Source organism: Rhinoderma darwinii, unplaced genomic scaffold (assembly GCF_050947455.1).
Source record: "Rhinoderma darwinii isolate aRhiDar2 unplaced genomic scaffold, aRhiDar2.hap1 Scaffold_42, whole genome shotgun sequence".
Classification (NCBI taxonomy): domain Eukaryota; kingdom Metazoa; phylum Chordata; class Amphibia; order Anura; family Rhinodermatidae; genus Rhinoderma; species Rhinoderma darwinii.
In genome coordinates this window covers 117,851-135,019 of record NW_027463753.1, presented here as the reverse complement: position 1 = coordinate 135,019, position 17,169 = coordinate 117,851, and the positions used below count along the sequence as shown (strand labels likewise).

The following is a 17,169-nucleotide window of genomic DNA, read 5'->3' as shown; positions in this document are numbered from 1 at the left end:
CTGAGCTGTGTATCTAATCCTATCATGTGTGATACTGTCTGCTGAGCTGTGTATCTAATCCTACCATGTGTGATACTGTCTGCTGAGCTGTGTATCTAATCCTATCATGTGTGATACTGTCTGCTGAGCCCTGTATCTAATCCTATCATGTGTGATACTGTCTGCTGAGCTGTGTATCTAATCCTACCATGTGTGATACTGTCTGCTGAGCCGTGTATCTAATCCTATCATGTGTGATACTGTCTGCTGAGCTGTATCTAATCCTATCATGTGTGATACTGTCTGCTGAGCCGTGTATCTAATCCTATCATGTGTGATACTGTCTGCTGAGCTGTATCTAATCCTATCATGTGTGATACTGTCTGCTGAGCTGTGTATCTAATCCTATCATGTGTGATACTCCCTGCTGAGCTGTGTATCTAGTCCTATCCTGTGTGATACTGTCTGCTGAGCTGTGTATCTAATCCTATCATGTGTGATACTGTCTGCTGAGCCGTGTATCTAATCCTATCATGTGTGATACTGTCTGCTGAGCTGTGTATCTAATCCTATCATGTGTGATACTGTCTGCTGAGCTGTGTATCTAATCCTATCATGTGTGATACTGTCTGCTGAGCTGTGTATCTAATCCTATCATGTGTGGTACTGTCTGCTGAGCCGTGTATCTAATCCTATCATGTGTGATACTGTCTGCTGAGCTGTGTATCTAATCCTATCATGTGTGATACTGTCTGCTGAGCTGTGTATCTAATCCTATCATGTGTGATACTGTCTGCTGAGCTGTGTATCTAATCCTATCATGTGTGATACTGTCTGCTGAGCTGTGTATCTAATCCTATCATGTGTGATACTGTCTGCTGAGCTGTGTATCTAATCCTATCATGTGTGATACTGTCTGCTGAGCCCTGTATCTAATCCTATCATGTGTGATACTGTCTGCTGAGCTGTGTATCTAATCCTATCATGTGTGATACTGTCTGCTGAGCTGTGTATCTAATCCTATCATGTGTGATACTGTCTGCTGCGCTGTATATCTAAGCCTATCATGTGTGATACTGTCTGCTGAGCTGTGTATCTAATCCTATCATGTGTGGTACTGTCTGCTGAGCCCTGTATCTAATCCTATCATGTGTGATACTGTCTGCTGAGCTGTGTATCTAATCCTACCATGTGTGATACTGTCTGCTGAGCTGTGTATCTAATCCTATCATGTGTGATACTGTCTGCTGAGCTGTGTATCTAATCCTACCATGTGTGATACTGTCTGCTGAGCTGTGTATCTAATCCTATCATGTGTGATACTGTCTGCTGAGCCCTGTATCTAATCCTATCATGTGTGATACTGTCTGCTGAGCCGTGTATCTAATCCTATCATGTGTGATACTGTCTGCTGAGCTGTGTATCTAATCCTATCATGTGTGATACTGTCTGCTGCGCTGTGTATCTAATCCTATCATGTGTGATACTGTCTGCTGAGCTGTGTATCTAATCCTATCATGTGTGATACTGTCTGCTGAGCTGTGTATCTAATCCTACCATGTGTGATACTGTCTGCTGAGCTGTGTATCTAATCCTATCATGTGTGATACTGTCTGCTGAGCTGTGTATCTAATCCTACCATGTGTGATACTGTCTGCTGAGCTGTGTATCTAATCCTATCATGTGTGATACTGTCTGCTGAGCCCTGTATCTAATCCTATCATGTGTGATACTGTCTGCTGAGCTGTGTATCTAATCCTATCATGTGTGATACTGTCTGCTGAGCCCTGTATCTAATCCTATCATGTGTGGTACTGTCTGCTGAGCCGTGTATCTAATCCTATCATGTGTGATACTGTCTGCTGAGCTGTGTATCTAATCCTATCATGTGTGATACTGTCTGCTGAGCTGTGTATCTAATCCTATCATGTGTGATACTGTCTGCTGAGCTGTGTATCTAATCCTATCATGTGTGATACTGTCTGCTGAGCCCTGTATCTAATCCTATCATGTGTGATACTGTCTGCTGAGCTGTGTATCTAATCCTATCATGTGTGATACTGTCTGCTGAGCTGTGTATCTAATCCTATCATGTGTGATACTGTCTGCTGAGCTGTGTATCTAATCCTATCATGTGTGATACTGTCTGCTGAGCCGTGTATCTAATCCTATCATGTGTGATACTGTCTGCTGAGCTGTGTATCTAATCCCATCATGTGTGATACTGTCTGCTGAGCTGTGTATCTAATACTATCATGTGTGATACTGTCTGCTGAGCTGTGTATCTAATCCTATCATGTGTGATACTGTCTGCTGAGCTGTGTATCTAATCCTATCCTGTATGATACTGTCTGCTGAGCTGTGTATCTAATCCTACCATGTGTGATACTGTCTGCTGAGCTGTGTATCTAATCCTATCATGTGTGATACTGTCTGCTGAGCTGTGTATCTAATCCTACCATGTGTGATACTGTCTGCTGAGCTGTGTATCTAATCCTATCATGTGTGATACTGTCTGCTGAGCCCTGTATCTAATCCTATCATGTGTGATACTGTCTGCTGAGCCGTGTATCTAATCCTATCATGTGTGATACTGTCTGCTGAGCTGTGTATCTAATCCTATCACGTGTGATACTGTCTGCTGAGCTGCTGTATCTAATCCTATCATGTGTGATACTGTCTGCTGAGCCCTGTATCTAATCCTATCATGTGTGATACTGTCTGCTGAGCTGTGTATCTAATCCTATCATGTGTGATACTGTCTGCTGAGCCCTGTATCTAATCCTATCATGTGTGATACTGTCTGCTGAGCCGTGTATCTAATCCTATCATGTGTGATACTGTCTGCTGAGCCACCGTATCTAATCCTATCATGTGTGATACTGTCTGCTGAGCCCTGTATCTAATCCTATCATGTGTGATACTGTCTGCTGAGCTGTGTATCTAATCCTATCCTGTATGATACTGTCTGCTGAGCTGTGTATCTAATCCTATCATGTGTGATACTGTCTGCTGAGCTGTGTATCTAATCCTATCATGTGTGATACTGTCTGCTGAGCTGTGTATCTAATCCTATCATGTGTGATACTGTCTGCTGAGCCCTGTATCTAATCCTATCATGTGTGATACTGTCTGCTGAGCCCTGTATCTAATCCTATCATGTGTGATACTGTCTGCTGAGCTGTGTATCTAATCCTATCATGTGTGATACTGTCTGCTGAGCTGTGTATCTAATCCTATCATGTGTGATACTGTCTGCTGAGCTGTGTATCTAATCCTATCATGTGTGATACTGTCTGCTGAGCTGTGTATCCAATCCATATTGGGGCTGTTGCCCCTGACGTTTTGAGGCCTTAGTGACGCCCCTGGCTGCTGTATCTCTGGGTCACACACGCTCGGCTTAGATACAGGTCACTTAGGGGACCGAGAGATGCGAGAAGTTCAGGGACTATGATCCTTCAGCTGCTGCGTTATCACGTGTCCGCACCTCGCAGAGCCACGTAAAATCAAGCATCGCTTTACGGTAATGATGTAACATAATACATTGTATTACACAACCCGCCCTCATCCATAGACCCTCCCTCAACTCCCTCAGACCCTCCCTCAACTCCCTCAGACCCTCCCTCTCCTCCCATAAACCCTCCCTCTCCTCCCTCAGCCCCTCCCTCTCCTCCCTCGGCCCCTCCCTCTCCTCCCTCGGCCCCTCCCTCTGCTCCGTCGGCCCCTCCCTCTGCTCCGTCGGCCCCTCCCTCTGCTCCGTCGGCCCCTCCCTTTCCTCCGTCGGCCCCTCCCTTTCCTCCGTCGGCCCCTCCCTTTCTTCTGTCGGCCCCTCCCTCTCCTCCCTCGGCCCCTCCCTCTCCTCCCTCGGCCCCTCCCTCTCCTCCCTCGGCCCTCCCTCTCCTTCCTCGGCCCCTCCCTCTCCTCCCTCGGCCCCTCCCTCTGCTCCGTCGGCCCCTCCCTTTCCTCCGTCGGCCCCTCCCTTTCCTCCGTCGGCCCTTTCCTCTGTCGGCCCCTCCCTCTCCCCCCCCGGCCCCTCCCTCTCCCCCCTCGGCGCTCGTTATCTGTCGGTGGTGACGTCTCCGGGTACAGGAGAATGTTTGAGATTTGTACGTAACACAGCTGATAAAGTCCCTCCTCTTCCGCCCTATCATGTGGCCGGAACATCATGTGACCTCTGCATCATCACATCAACCAAGAGCAGGTCCATCCGCTACACGTGTACCGAACCGCGCCGTGTGTATGAGGTAAAAAAAACGCATTATGTAATGTATTTTAACTCCCTCATATATATTATGTGTACTCCACCTCCTCCTCCTCCTGTATAGAATATATATGTACTCCACCTCCTCCTGTATAGAATATATATGTACTCCACCTCCTCCTCCTCCTGTATATAATATATATGTACTCCACCTCCTCCTGTATAGAATATATGTACTCCACCTCCTCCTCCTCCTGTATATAATATATATGTCCTCCACCTCCTCCTCCTGTATATAATATATATGTACTCCTCCTCCTCCTCCTGTATAGAATATATATGTACTCCACCTCCTCCTCCTGTATAGAATATATATGTACTCCTCCTCCTCCTCCTGTATAGAATATATATGTACTCCACCTCCTCCTCCTCCTGTATATAATATATATGTACTCCACCTCCTCCTGTATATAATATATATGTACTCCTCCTCCTCCTCCTGTATAGAATATATATGTACTCCACCTCCTCCTCCTCCTGTATATAATATATATGTACTCCACCTCCTCCTGTATAGAATATATATGTACTCCACCTCCTCCTCCTCCTGTATATAATATATATGTCCTCCACCTCCTCCTCCTCCTGTATAGAATATATATGTACTCCTCCTCCTGTATAGAATATATATGTACTCCTCCTCCTCCTGTATATAATATATATGTACTCCACCTCCTCCTCCTGTATATAATATATATGTACTCCACCTCCTCCTCCTGTATATAATATATATGTGCTCCTCCTCCTCCTGTATATAATATATATGTATTCCTCCTCCTCCTGTATATAATATATATGTATTCCTCCTCCTCCTGTATATAATATATATGTATTCCTCCTCCTCCTGTATATAATATATATGTACTCCTCCTCCTCCTGTATATAATATATATGTCCTCCTCCTCCTGTATAGAATATATGTACTCCACCTCCTCCTCCTGTATATAATATATATGTGCTCCTCCTCCTGTATATAATATATATGTCCTCCTCCTCCTCCTGTATATAATATATATGTACTCCTCCTCCTCCTGTATATAATATATATGTACCCCTCCTCCTGTATATAATATATATGTACTCCTCCTCCTCCTGTATATAATATATATGTACTCCTCCTCCTCCTGTATATAATATATATGTACCCCTCCTCCTGTATATAATATATATGTACTCCTCCTCCTCCTGTATATAATATATATGTACTCCTCCTCCTCCTGTATATAATATATATGTACTCCTCCTCCTCCTGTATATAATATATATGTACCCCTCCTCCTGTATATAATATATATGTACCCCTCCTCCTCCTGTATATAATATATATGTACTCCACCTCCTCCTCCTGTATATAATATATATGTACTCCTCCTGTATATAATATATATGTACTCCACCTCCTCCTCCTGTATATAATATATATATGTACTCCACCTCCTCCTCCTGTATATAATATATATGTACTCCACCTCCTCCTCCTGTATATAATATATATGTACTCCACCTCCTCCTGTATATAATATATATGTACCCCTCCTCCTGTATAGAATATATATGTACTCCTCCACCTCCTGTATAGAATATATGTCCTCCACCTCCTGTATATAATATATATGTACTCCTCCTCCTGTATAGAATATATATGTACTCCACCTCCTCCTCCTGTATAGAATATATATGTACTCCTCCTCCTGTATAGAATATATATGTACTCCACCTCCTCCTCCTGTATAGAATATATATGTACTCCTCCTCCTCCTGTATATAATATATATGTACTCCACCTCCTCCTGTATAGAATATATATGTACTCCTCCTGTATAGAATATATATGTACTCCTCCTCCTCCTGTATATAATATATATGTACTCCACCTCCTCCTGTATAGAATATATATGTACTCCTCCTGTATAGAATATATATGTACTCCACCTCCTCCTCCTGTATAGAATATATATGTACTCCACCTCCTCCTCCTGTATAGAATATATATGTACTCCTCCTCCTCCTGTATAGAATATATATGTACTCCACCTCCTCCTCCTGTATAGAATATATATGTACTCCTCCTCCTGTATAGAATATATATGTACTCCTCCTCCTGTATAGAATATATATGTACTCCTCCTCCTCCTGTATAGAATATATATGTACTCCTCCTCCTCCTGTATAGAATATATATGTACTCCTCCTCCTCCTGTATATAATATATATGTACTCCTCCTCCTCCTGTATATAATATATATGTACTCCACCTCCTCCTGTATATAATATATATGTACTCCTCCTCCTCCTGTATATAATATATATGTACTCCACCTCCTCCTGTATATAATATATATGTACTCCTCCTGTATATAATATATCTGTACTCCTCCTCCTGTATAGAATATATATGTACTCCTCCACCTCCTCCTGTATAGAATATATGTCGTCCTCCTCCTCCTCCTGTATAGAATATATATGTACTCCACCTCCTCCTCCTGTATAGAATATATATGTACTCCACCTCCTCCTCCTGTATAGAATATATATGTACTCCACCTCCTCCTCCTGTATAAAATATATATGTACTCCACCTCCTCCTCCTGTATAGAATATATATGTACTCCACCTCCTCCTCCTGTATAGAATATATATGTACTCCTCCTCCTGTATAGAATATATATGTACTCCACCTCCTCCTCCTGTATAGAATATATATGTACTCCACCTCCTCCTCCTCTATAGAATATCTATGTACTCCTCCTCCACCTCCTGTATATAATATATATGTACTCCACCTCCTCCTCCTGTATATAATATATATGTACTCCACCTCCTCCTCCTGTATATAATATATATGTACTCCACCTCCTCCTCCTGTATAGAATATATATGTACTCCTCCTCCTGTATAGAATATATATGTACTCCTGTATATAATATATATGTACTCCTCCTCCTCCTGTATAGAATATATATGTACTCCACCTCCTCCTCCTGTATAGAATATATATGTACTCCTCCTCCTGTATATAGTATATATGTCCTCATCCTGTATATAATATATATGTGCTCCTCCACCTCCTGTATATAATATATATGTACCCCTCCTCCTCCTCCTGTATAGAATATATGTGTACTCCTCCTCCTGTATAGAATATATATGTACTCCTCCTCCTGTATAGAATATATATGTACTCCTCCTCCTGTATAGAATATATATGTACTCCTCCTGTATATAATATATATGTACTCCTCCTCCTGTATATAATATATATGTACTCCTCATCCTGTATATAGTATATATGTACTCCTCCTCCTCCTGTATATAATATATATGTACTCCTCCACCTCCTGTATATAATATATATGTACCCCTCCTCCTCCTCCTGTATATAATATATATGTACTCCTCCTCCTGTATATAATATCTATGTACTCCACCTCCTCCTGTATATAATATATATGTACTCCTCCTCCTGTATATAATATATATGTACTCCTCCACCTCCTGTATAGAATATATATATATATATATATATGTACTCCTCCTCCTCCTGTATGTAATATATATGTACTCCTCCTCCTGTATATAATATATATGTACCCCTCCTCCTCCTCCTCCTGTATATAATATATATGTACTCCACCTCCTCCTGTATATAATATATATGTACTCCTCCTCCTGTATAGAATATATATGTACTCCACCTCCTCCTGTATAGAATATATATGTACTCCACCTCCTCCTGTATAGAATATATATGTACTCCACCTCCTCCTCCTCCTGTATAGAATATATATGTACTCCTCCTCCTGTATATAATATATATGTCCTCCTCCTGTATAGAATATATATGTACTCCACCTCCTCCTGTATAGAATATATATGTACTCCACCTCCTCCTCCTCCTGTATATAATATATATGTACTCCTCCTCCTGTATATAATAGATATGTCCTCCTCCTGTATATAATATATATGTCCTCCTCCTGTATATAATATATATGTACTCCACCTCCTCCTGTATAGAATATATATGTACTCCACCTCCTCCTGTATATAATATATATGTCCACCTCCTCCTGTATATAATATATATGTCCTCCTCCTGTATATAATATATATGTACTCCTCCTCCTGTATATAATATATATGTCCTCCACCTCCTCCTGTATATAATATATATGTCCTCCACCTCCTCCTGTATAGAATATATATGTCCTCCACCTCCTCCTGTATATAATATATATGTACTCCTCCTCCTCCTGTATATAATATATATGTACTCCTCCTCCTCCTGTATATAATATATATGTGCTCCTCCTCCTGTATATAATATATATGTCCTCCTGTGTATATAATATATATGTCCTCCTGTATATAATATATATGTCCTCCTGTATATAATATGTATGTCCTCCTCCTGTATATAATATATATGTACTCCTCCTCCTGTATATAATATATATGCACTCCTCCTGTATATAATATATATGCCCTCCTCCTGTATATAATATATGTCCTCCTCCTGTATATAATATATATGTACTCCTCCTCCTGTATATAATATATATGTACTCCTCCTCCTCCTGTATATAATATATATGTACTCCATCTCCTCCTGTATATAATATATATGTACTCCACCTCCTCCTGTATATAGTATATATGTGCTCCTCCTCCTGTATGTAATATATATGTACTCCACCTCCTCCTGTATATAGTATATATGTGCTCCACCTCCTCCTGTATATAATATATATGTATTCCTCCTCCTCCTGTATATAATATATATGTATTCCTCCTCCTCCTGTATATAATATATATGTCCTCCACCTCCTCCTGTATATAATATATATGTACTCCTCCTCCTCCTGTATATAATATATATGTCCTCCACCTCCTCCTGTATATAATATATATGTACTCCACCTCCTCCTGTATATAGTATATATGTGCTCCTCCTGTATGTAATATATATGTACTCCACCTCCTCCTGTATATAGTATATATGTGCTCCACCTCATCCTGTATATAATATATATGTACTCCACCTCCTCCTGTATATAATATATATGTATTCCTCCTCCTCCTCCTGTATATAATATATATGTCCTCCACCTCCTCCTGTATATAATATATATGTCCTCCACCTCCTCCTGTATATAATATATATGTCCTCCTCCTGTATATAATATATATGTCCTCCTCCTGTATATAATATATATGTCCTCCTCCTCCTGTATATAATATATATGTCCTCCTCCTCCTCCTGTATATAATATATATGTCCTCCTCCTCCTCCTGTATATAATATATATGTCCTCCTCCTCCTGTATATAATATATATGTCCTCCTCCTCCTGTATATAATATATATGTCGTCCTCCTCCTCCTCCTGTATATAATATATATGTCCTCCTCCTCCTCCTCCTGTATATAATATATATGTCCTCCTCCTCCTCCTCCTGTATATAATATATATGTCCTCCTCCTCCTCCTCCTGTATATAATATATATGTCCTCCTCCTCCTGTATATAATATATATGTACTCCACCTCCTCCTCCTGTATATAATATATATGTACTCCTCCTCCTGTATATAAGATACATTAAGCCTCCTTGATCTCCACCCCTGTGTCTCCTGGTTTGTGCCTCGTTCAGTGTCTACAAGGAGAGGGCTGTTTGTATTCGTCCACATTGTGTGTAGAACGGGGAAGACGCCGTCATCGTTGTAAGACGTGCAGCTCCGTCAGTAGGGAAATTGCAAGATCTTCTTGAAGCTTAATGGTGCGTTTTGCACTTCAGATCGTCACATGAGGGGCCGGGCAATAGTTAAGTGTCCTGCGCAGTAGAGCGATCTCCCCGTCACCGGACGTCCTCAGCCTCTCAGATTATAGTCACGTCTCATCTGACGAGAGCCGAGCTGTCATAAAGGCCGGGGGCAGCGACTGACGGGTGTAAAATATCAACCGCTCTCCTCCCTTCTTGCTTTTTCCTCTTTTTGGTCTCTGTATAGTTCATTTTCCATGACTTTTTAGTGTGTGTGTGTGTGTGTGTATGTATGTATGTGTATATATATATATCTCTCCCGAGCTTTCTCATGTATGATGGTGTACTACATGATGTATACCCAAATATTATCTATTGTATCTTCACAGGAGCAGCAGAGAAGTCATAAATGAATAGAAATCTAATGGATAAGACCCGGCCCAGGACGGACATAACTCCGGATACCGAGCGCTCAGAAGACTCTGGGACTGAAGACCCAGAAGATGAGATATCCGAGACAGACACCAAGCAGGAAAAAGACCAGGCAACAGGTAGAGGGGGTGTGGGGGGACTGGTCTGGGGATATAGTGTGACCTGCCCCTCTCCTGATCTCAGTGTACATATAATCTATGCGTCCTCCATGTGTCTGGTCTATACGTCGTCCTCCCTCCACGTGTCTGGTCTATACGTCGTCCTCCCTCCACGTGTCTGGTCTATACGTCGTCCTCCCTCCGCGTGTCTGGTCTATACGTCTCCTCCCTCCCTCCGCGTGTCTGGTCTATACGTCTCCTCCCTCCCTCCGCGTGTCTGGTCTATACGTCTCCTCCCTCCCTCCGCGTGTCTGGTCTATACGTCTCCTCCCTCCCTCCGCGTGTCTGGTCTATACGTCTCCTCCCTCCCTCCGCGTGTCTGGTCTATACGTCTCCTCCCTCCCTCCGCGTGTCTGGTCTATACGTCTCCTCCCTCCCTCCGCGTGTCTGGTCTATACGTCTCCTCCCTCCCTCCGCGTGTCTGGTCTATACGTCTCCTCCCTCCCTCCGCGTGTCTGGTCTATACGTCTCCCCCCTCCCTCCGCGTGTCTGGTCTATACGTCTTCCCCCCTCCCTCCGCGTGTCTGGTCTATACGTCTCCCCCCTCCCTCCGCGTGTCTGGTCTATACGTCTCCCCCCTCCCTCCGCGTGTCTGGTCTATACGTCTCCCCCCTCCCTCCGCGTGTCTGGTCTATACGTCTCCCCCCTCCCTCCGCGTGTCTGGTCTATACGTCTCCCCCCTCCCTCCGCGTGTCTGGTCTATACGTCTCCCCCCTCCCTCCGCGTGTCTGGTCTATACGTCTCCCCCCTCCCTCCGCGTGTCTGGTCTATACGTCTCCCCCCTCCCTCCGCGTGTCTGGTCTATACGTCTCCCCCCTCCCTCCGCGTGTCTGGTCTATACGTCTCCCCCCTCCCTCCGCGTGTCTGGTCTATACGTCTCCCCCCTCCCTCCGCGTGTCTGGTCTATACGTCTCCCCCCTCCCTCCGCGTGTCTGGTCTATACGTCTCCCCCCTCCCTCCGCGTGTCTGGTCTATACGTCTCCCCCCTCCCTCCGCGTGTCTGGTCTATACGTCTCCCCCCTCCCTCCGCGTGTCTGGTCTATACGTCTCCCCCCTCCCTCCGCGTGTCTGGTCTATACGTCTCCCCCCTCCCTCCGCGTGTCTGGTCTATACGTCTCCCCCCTCCCTCCGCGTGTCTGGTCTATACGTCTCCCCCCTCCCTCCGCGTGTCTGGTCTATACGTCTCCCCCCTCCCTCCGCGTGTCTGGTCTATACGTCTCCCCCCTCCCTCCGCGTGTCTGGTCTATACGTCTCCCCCCTCCCTCCGCGTGTCTGGTCTATACGTCTCCCCCCTCCCTCCGCGTGTCTGGTCTATACGTCTCCCCCCTCCCTCCGCGTGTCTGGTCTATACGTCTCCCCCCTCCCTCCGCGTGTCTGGTCTATACGTCTCCCCCCTCCCTCCGCGTGTCTGGTCTATACGTCTCCCCCCTCCCTCCGCGTGTCTGGTCTATACGTCTCCCCCCTCCCTCCGCGTGTCTGGTCTATACGTCTCCCCCCTCCCTCCGCGTGTCTGGTCTATACGTCTCCCCCCTCCCTCCGCGTGTCTGGTCTATACGTCTCCCCCCTCCCTCCGCGTGTCTGGTCTATACGTCTCCCCCCTCCCTCCGCGTGTCTGGTCTATACGTCTCCCCCCTCCCTCCGCGTGTCTGGTCTATACGTCTCCCCCCTCCCTCCGCGTGTCTGGTCTATACGTCTCCCCCCTCCCTCCGCGTGTCTGGTCTATACGTCTCCCCCCTCCCTCCGCGTGTCTGGTCTATACGTCTCCCCCCCTCCCTCCGCGTGTCTGGTCTATACGTCTCCCCCCTCCCTCCGCGTGTCTGGTCTATACGTCTCCCCCCTCCCTCCGCGTGTCTGGTCTATACGTCTCCCCCCTCCCTCCGCGTGTCTGGTCTATACGTCTCCCCCCTCCCTCCGCGTGTCTGGTCTATACGTCTCCCCCCTCCCTCCGCGTGTCTGGTCTATACGTCTCCCCCCTCCCTCCGCGTGTCTGGTCTATACGTCTCCCCCCTCCCTCCGCGTGTCTGGTCTATACGTCTCCCCCCTCCCTCCGCGTGTCTGGTCTATACGTCTCCCCCCTCCCTCCGCGTGTCTGGTCTATACGTCTCCCCCCTCCCTCCGCGTGTCTGGTCTATACGTCTCCCCCCTCCCTCCGCGTGTCTGGTCTATACGTCTCCCCCCCTCCCTCCGCGTGTCTGGTCTATACGTCTCCCCCCTCCCTCCGCGTGTCTGGTCTATACGTCTCCCCCCTCCCTCCGCGTGTCTGGTCTATACGTCTCCCCCCTCCCTCCGCGTGTCTGGTCTATACGTCTCCCCCCTCCCTCCGCGTGTCTGGTCTATACGTCTCCCCCCTCCCTCCGCGTGTCTGGTCTATACGTCTCCCCCCTCCCTCCGCGTGTCTGGTCTATACGTCTCCCCCCTCCCTCCGCGTGTCTGGTCTATACGTCTCCCCCCTCCCTCCGCGTGTCTGGTCTATACGTCTCCCCCCTCCCTCCGCGTGTCTGGTCTATACGTCTCCCCCCTCCCTCCGCGTGTCTGGTCTATACGTCTCCCCCCTCCCTCCGCGTGTCTGGTCTATACGTCTCCCCCCTCCCTCCGCGTGTCTGGTCTATACGTCTCCCCCCTCCCTCCGCGTGTCTGGTCTATACGTCTCCCCCCTCCCTCCGCGTGTCTGGTCTATACGTCTCCCCCCTCCCTCCGCGTGTCTGGTCTATACGTCTCCCCCCTCCCTCCGCGTGTCTGGTCTATACGTCTCCCCCCTCCCTCCGCGTGTCTGGTCTATACGTCTCCCCCCTCCCTCCGCGTGTCTGGTCTATACGTCTCCCCCCTCCCTCCGCGTGTCTGGTCTATACGTCTCCCCCCTCCCTCCGCGTGTCTGGTCTATACGTCTCCCCCCTCCCTCCGCGTGTCTGGTCTATACGTCTCCCCCCTCCCTCCGCGTGTCTGGTCTATACGTCTCCCCCCTCCCTCCGCGTGTCTGGTCTATACGTCTCCCCCCTCCCTCCGCGTGTCTGGTCTATACGTCTCCCCCCTCCCTCCGCGTGTCTGGTCTATACGTCTCCCCCCTCCCTCCGCGTGTCTGGTCTATACGTCTCCCCCCTCCCTCCGCGTGTCTGGTCTATACGTCTCCCCCCTCCCTCCGCGTGTCTGGTCTATACGTCTCCCCCCTCCCTCCGCGTGTCTGGTCTATACGTCTCCCCCCTCCCTCCGCGTGTCTGGTCTATACGTCTCCCCCCTCCCTCCGCGTGTCTGGTCTATACGTTCCCTCCCCCCTCCGCGTGTCTGGTCTATACGTCTCCCCTCCTCCCTCCGCGTGTCTGGTCTATACGTCTCCCCCCTCCTCCCTCCGCGTGTCTGGTCTATACGTCTCCCCCCTCCTCCCTCCGCGTGTCTGGTCTATACGTCTCCCCCCTCCTCCCTCCGCGTGTCTGGTCTATACGTCTCCCCCCTCCTCCCTCCGCGTGTCTGGTCTATACGTCTCCCCCCTCCTCCCTCCGCGTGTCTGGTCTATACGTCTCCCCCCTCCTCCCTCCGCGTGTCTGGTCTATACGTCTCCCCCCTCCTCCCTCCGCGTGTCTGGTCTATACGTCTCCCCCCTCCTCCCTCCGCGTGTCTGGTCTATACGTCTCCCCCCTCCTCCCTCCGCGTGTCTGGTCTATACGTCTCCCCCCCTCCTCCCTCCGCGTGTCTGGTCTATACGTCTCCCCCCTCCTCCCTCCGCGTGTCTGGTCTATACGTCTCCCCCCTCCTCCCTCCGCGTGTCTGGTCTATACGTCTCCCCCCTCCTCCCTCCGCGTGTCTGGTCTATACGTCTCCCCCCTCCTCCCTCCGCGTGTCTGGTCTATACGTCTCCCCCCTCCTCCCTCCGCGTGTCTGGTCTATACGTCTCCCCCCTCCTCCCTCCGCGTGTCTGGTCTATACGTCTCCCCCCTCCTCCCTCCGCGTGTCTGGTCTATACGTCTCCCCCCTCCTCCCTCCGCGTGTCTGGTCTATACGTCTCCCCCCTCCTCCCTCCGCGTGTCTGGTCTATACGTCTCCCCCCTCCTCCCTCCGCGTGTCTGGTCTATACGTCTCCCCCCTCCTCCCTCCGCGTGTCTGGTCTATACGTCTCCCCCCTCCTCCCTCCGCGTGTCTGGTCTATACGTCTCCCCCCTCCTCCCTCCGCGTGTCTGGTCTATACGTCTCCCCCCTCCTCCCTCCGCGTGTCTGGTCTATACGTCTCCCCCCTCCTCCCTCCGCGTGTCTGGTCTATACGTCTCCCCCCTCCTCCCTCCGCGTGTCTGGTCTATACGTCTCCCCCCTCCTCCCTCCGCGTGTCTGGTCTATACGTCTCCCCCCTCCTCCCTCCGCGTGTCTGGTCTATACGTCTCCCCCCTCCTCCCTCCGCGTGTCTGGTCTATACGTCTCCCCCCCTCCTCCCTCCGCGTGTCTGGTCTATACGTCTCCCCCCTCCTCCCTCCGCGTGTCTGGTCTATACGTCTCCCCCCTCCTCCCTCCGCGTGTCTGGTCTATACGTCTCCCCCCTCCTCCCTCCGCGTGTCTGGTCTATACGTCTCCCCCCTCCTCCCTCCGCGTGTCTGGTCTATACGTCTCCCCCCTCCTCCCTCCGCGTGTCTGGTCTATACGTCTCCCCCCTCCTCCCTCCGCGTGTCTGGTCTATACGTCTCCCCCCTCCTCCCTCCGCGTGTCTGGTCTATACGTCTCCCCCCTCCTCCCTCCGCGTGTCTGGTCTATACGTCTCCCCCCTCCTCCCTCCGCGTGTCTGGTCTATACGTCTCCCCCCTCCTCCCTCCGCGTGTCTGGTCTATACGTCTCCCCCCTCCTCCCTCCGCGTGTCTGGTCTATACGTCTCCCCCCTCCTCCCTCCGCGTGTCTGGTCTATACGTCTCCCCCCTCCTCCCTCCGCGTGTCTGGTCTATACGTCTCCCCCCTCCTCCCTCCGCGTGTCTGGTCTATACGTCTCCCCCCTCCTCCCTCCGCGTGTCTGGTCTATACGTCTCCCCCCTCCTCCCTCCGCGTGTCTGGTCTATACGTCTCCCCCCTCCTCCCTCCGCGTGTCTGGTCTATACGTCTCCCCCCTCCTCCCTCCGCGTGTCTGGTCTAACGTCTCTCTATCGTCTCCCCCCTCCTCCCTCCGCGTGTCTGGTCTATACGTCTCCCCCCTCCTCCCTCCGCGTGTCTGGTCTATACGTCTCCCCCCTCCTCCCTCCGCGTGTCTGGTCTATACGTCTCCCCCCTCCTCCCTCCGCGTGTCTGGTCTATACGTCTCCCCCCTCCTCCCTCCGCGTGTCTGGTCTATACGTCTCCCCCCTCCTCCCTCCGCGTGTCTGGTCTATACGTCTCCCCCCTCCTCCCTCCGCGTGTCTGGTCTATACGTCTCCCCCCTCCTCCCTCCGCGTGTCTGGTCTATACGTCTCCCCCCTCCTCCCTCCGCGTGTCTGGTCTATACGTCTCCCCCCTCCTCCCTCCGCGTGTCTGGTCTATACGTCTCCCCCCTCCTCCCTCCGCGTGTCTGGTCTATACGTCTCCCCCCTCCTCCCTCCGCGTGTCTGGTCTATACGTCTCCCCCCTCCTCCCTCCGCGTGTCTGGTCTATACGTCTCCCCCCTCCTCCCTCCGCGTGTCTGGTCTATACGTCTCCCCCCTCCGCGTGTCTGGTCTATACGTCTCCCCCCTCCGCGTGTCTGGTCTATACGTCTCCTCCCTCCGCGTGTCTGGTCTATACGTCTCCCCCCTCCTCCCTCCGCGTGTCTGGTCTATACGTCTCCCCCCTCCTCCCTCCGCGTGTCTGGTCTATACGTCTCCCCCCTCCTCCCTCCGCGTGTCTGGTCTATACGTCTCCCCCCTCCTCCCTCCGCGTGTCTGGTCTATACGTCTCCCCCCTCCTCCCTCCGCGTGTCTGGTCTATACGTCTCCCCCCCCTCCCTCCGCGTGTCTGGTCTATACGTCCCCCCCCCCATCTCCCTCCGCGTGTCTGGTCTATACGTCCCCTCCCCCCTCCACGTGTCTGGTCTATACGTCCCCTCCCCCCTCCACGTGTCTGGTCTATACGTCCCCTCCCCCCTCCACGTGTCTGGTCTATACGTCCCCTCCCCCCTCCACGTGTCTGGTCTATACGTCTCCTCTGTTTTCTTATTTAGTCTCTGTTCTTCGTCATTGTGTCTGGAATTAGTTTTTTCTTTTTCTTCCAGACTTTTCCTCCATGTCTTTTGAGGAGCTCCTCCGTGCACGGGACAAAGTGGGGAGTAAATCTTTCTACAAATCTGTGCGAGAATCTCGAGGAGGAAAGTTGTGCGGGGGCAACATACAAGCAGATAAGATCCGGTAGGATCGTAGCGTTCAACCTCTGATCCCAGCATTGCCCCACCAATCATGGAGGTCTGAGATCTGGTGTCACTGCCGGCGTTATAATGAATAGTGTAGTGTGGAGAGCGATGATGTGAAGGACACGGGGAGGAGAGCGGGGGCTTCACCCCAAGAGCCGACAGTGTAACGACTAGTCCACACAGCGGAAATGTGGGGGGGGGGGTGGTATACCGGGACTGTCAGGGGGGGGGGTGGTATATCATACCGGGACTGTCGGG

At 49.7% G+C, this 17,169-nt stretch overlaps 1 protein-coding gene across 1 annotated transcript in view; it reads left to right on the top strand.

The window, feature by feature from the left end:
- The first annotated feature begins 3,982 nt into the window (after window positions 1–3,982).
- The window catches only part of RRP36 (ribosomal RNA processing 36), a 33,619-nt gene continuing 20,432 nt past the window's right edge, over window positions 3,983–17,169 (top strand). Inside the window, exons 1-3 of the mRNA XM_075848508.1 lie at window positions 3,983–4,223; window positions 10,389–10,550; window positions 16,777–16,909. Of these exons, the coding sequence (XP_075704623.1) occupies window positions 10,409–10,550; window positions 16,777–16,909 (275 nt within the window). The 5' untranslated portion in view covers window positions 3,983–4,223; window positions 10,389–10,408. The remainder of the gene's footprint in view (window positions 4,224–10,388; window positions 10,551–16,776; window positions 16,910–17,169) is intronic.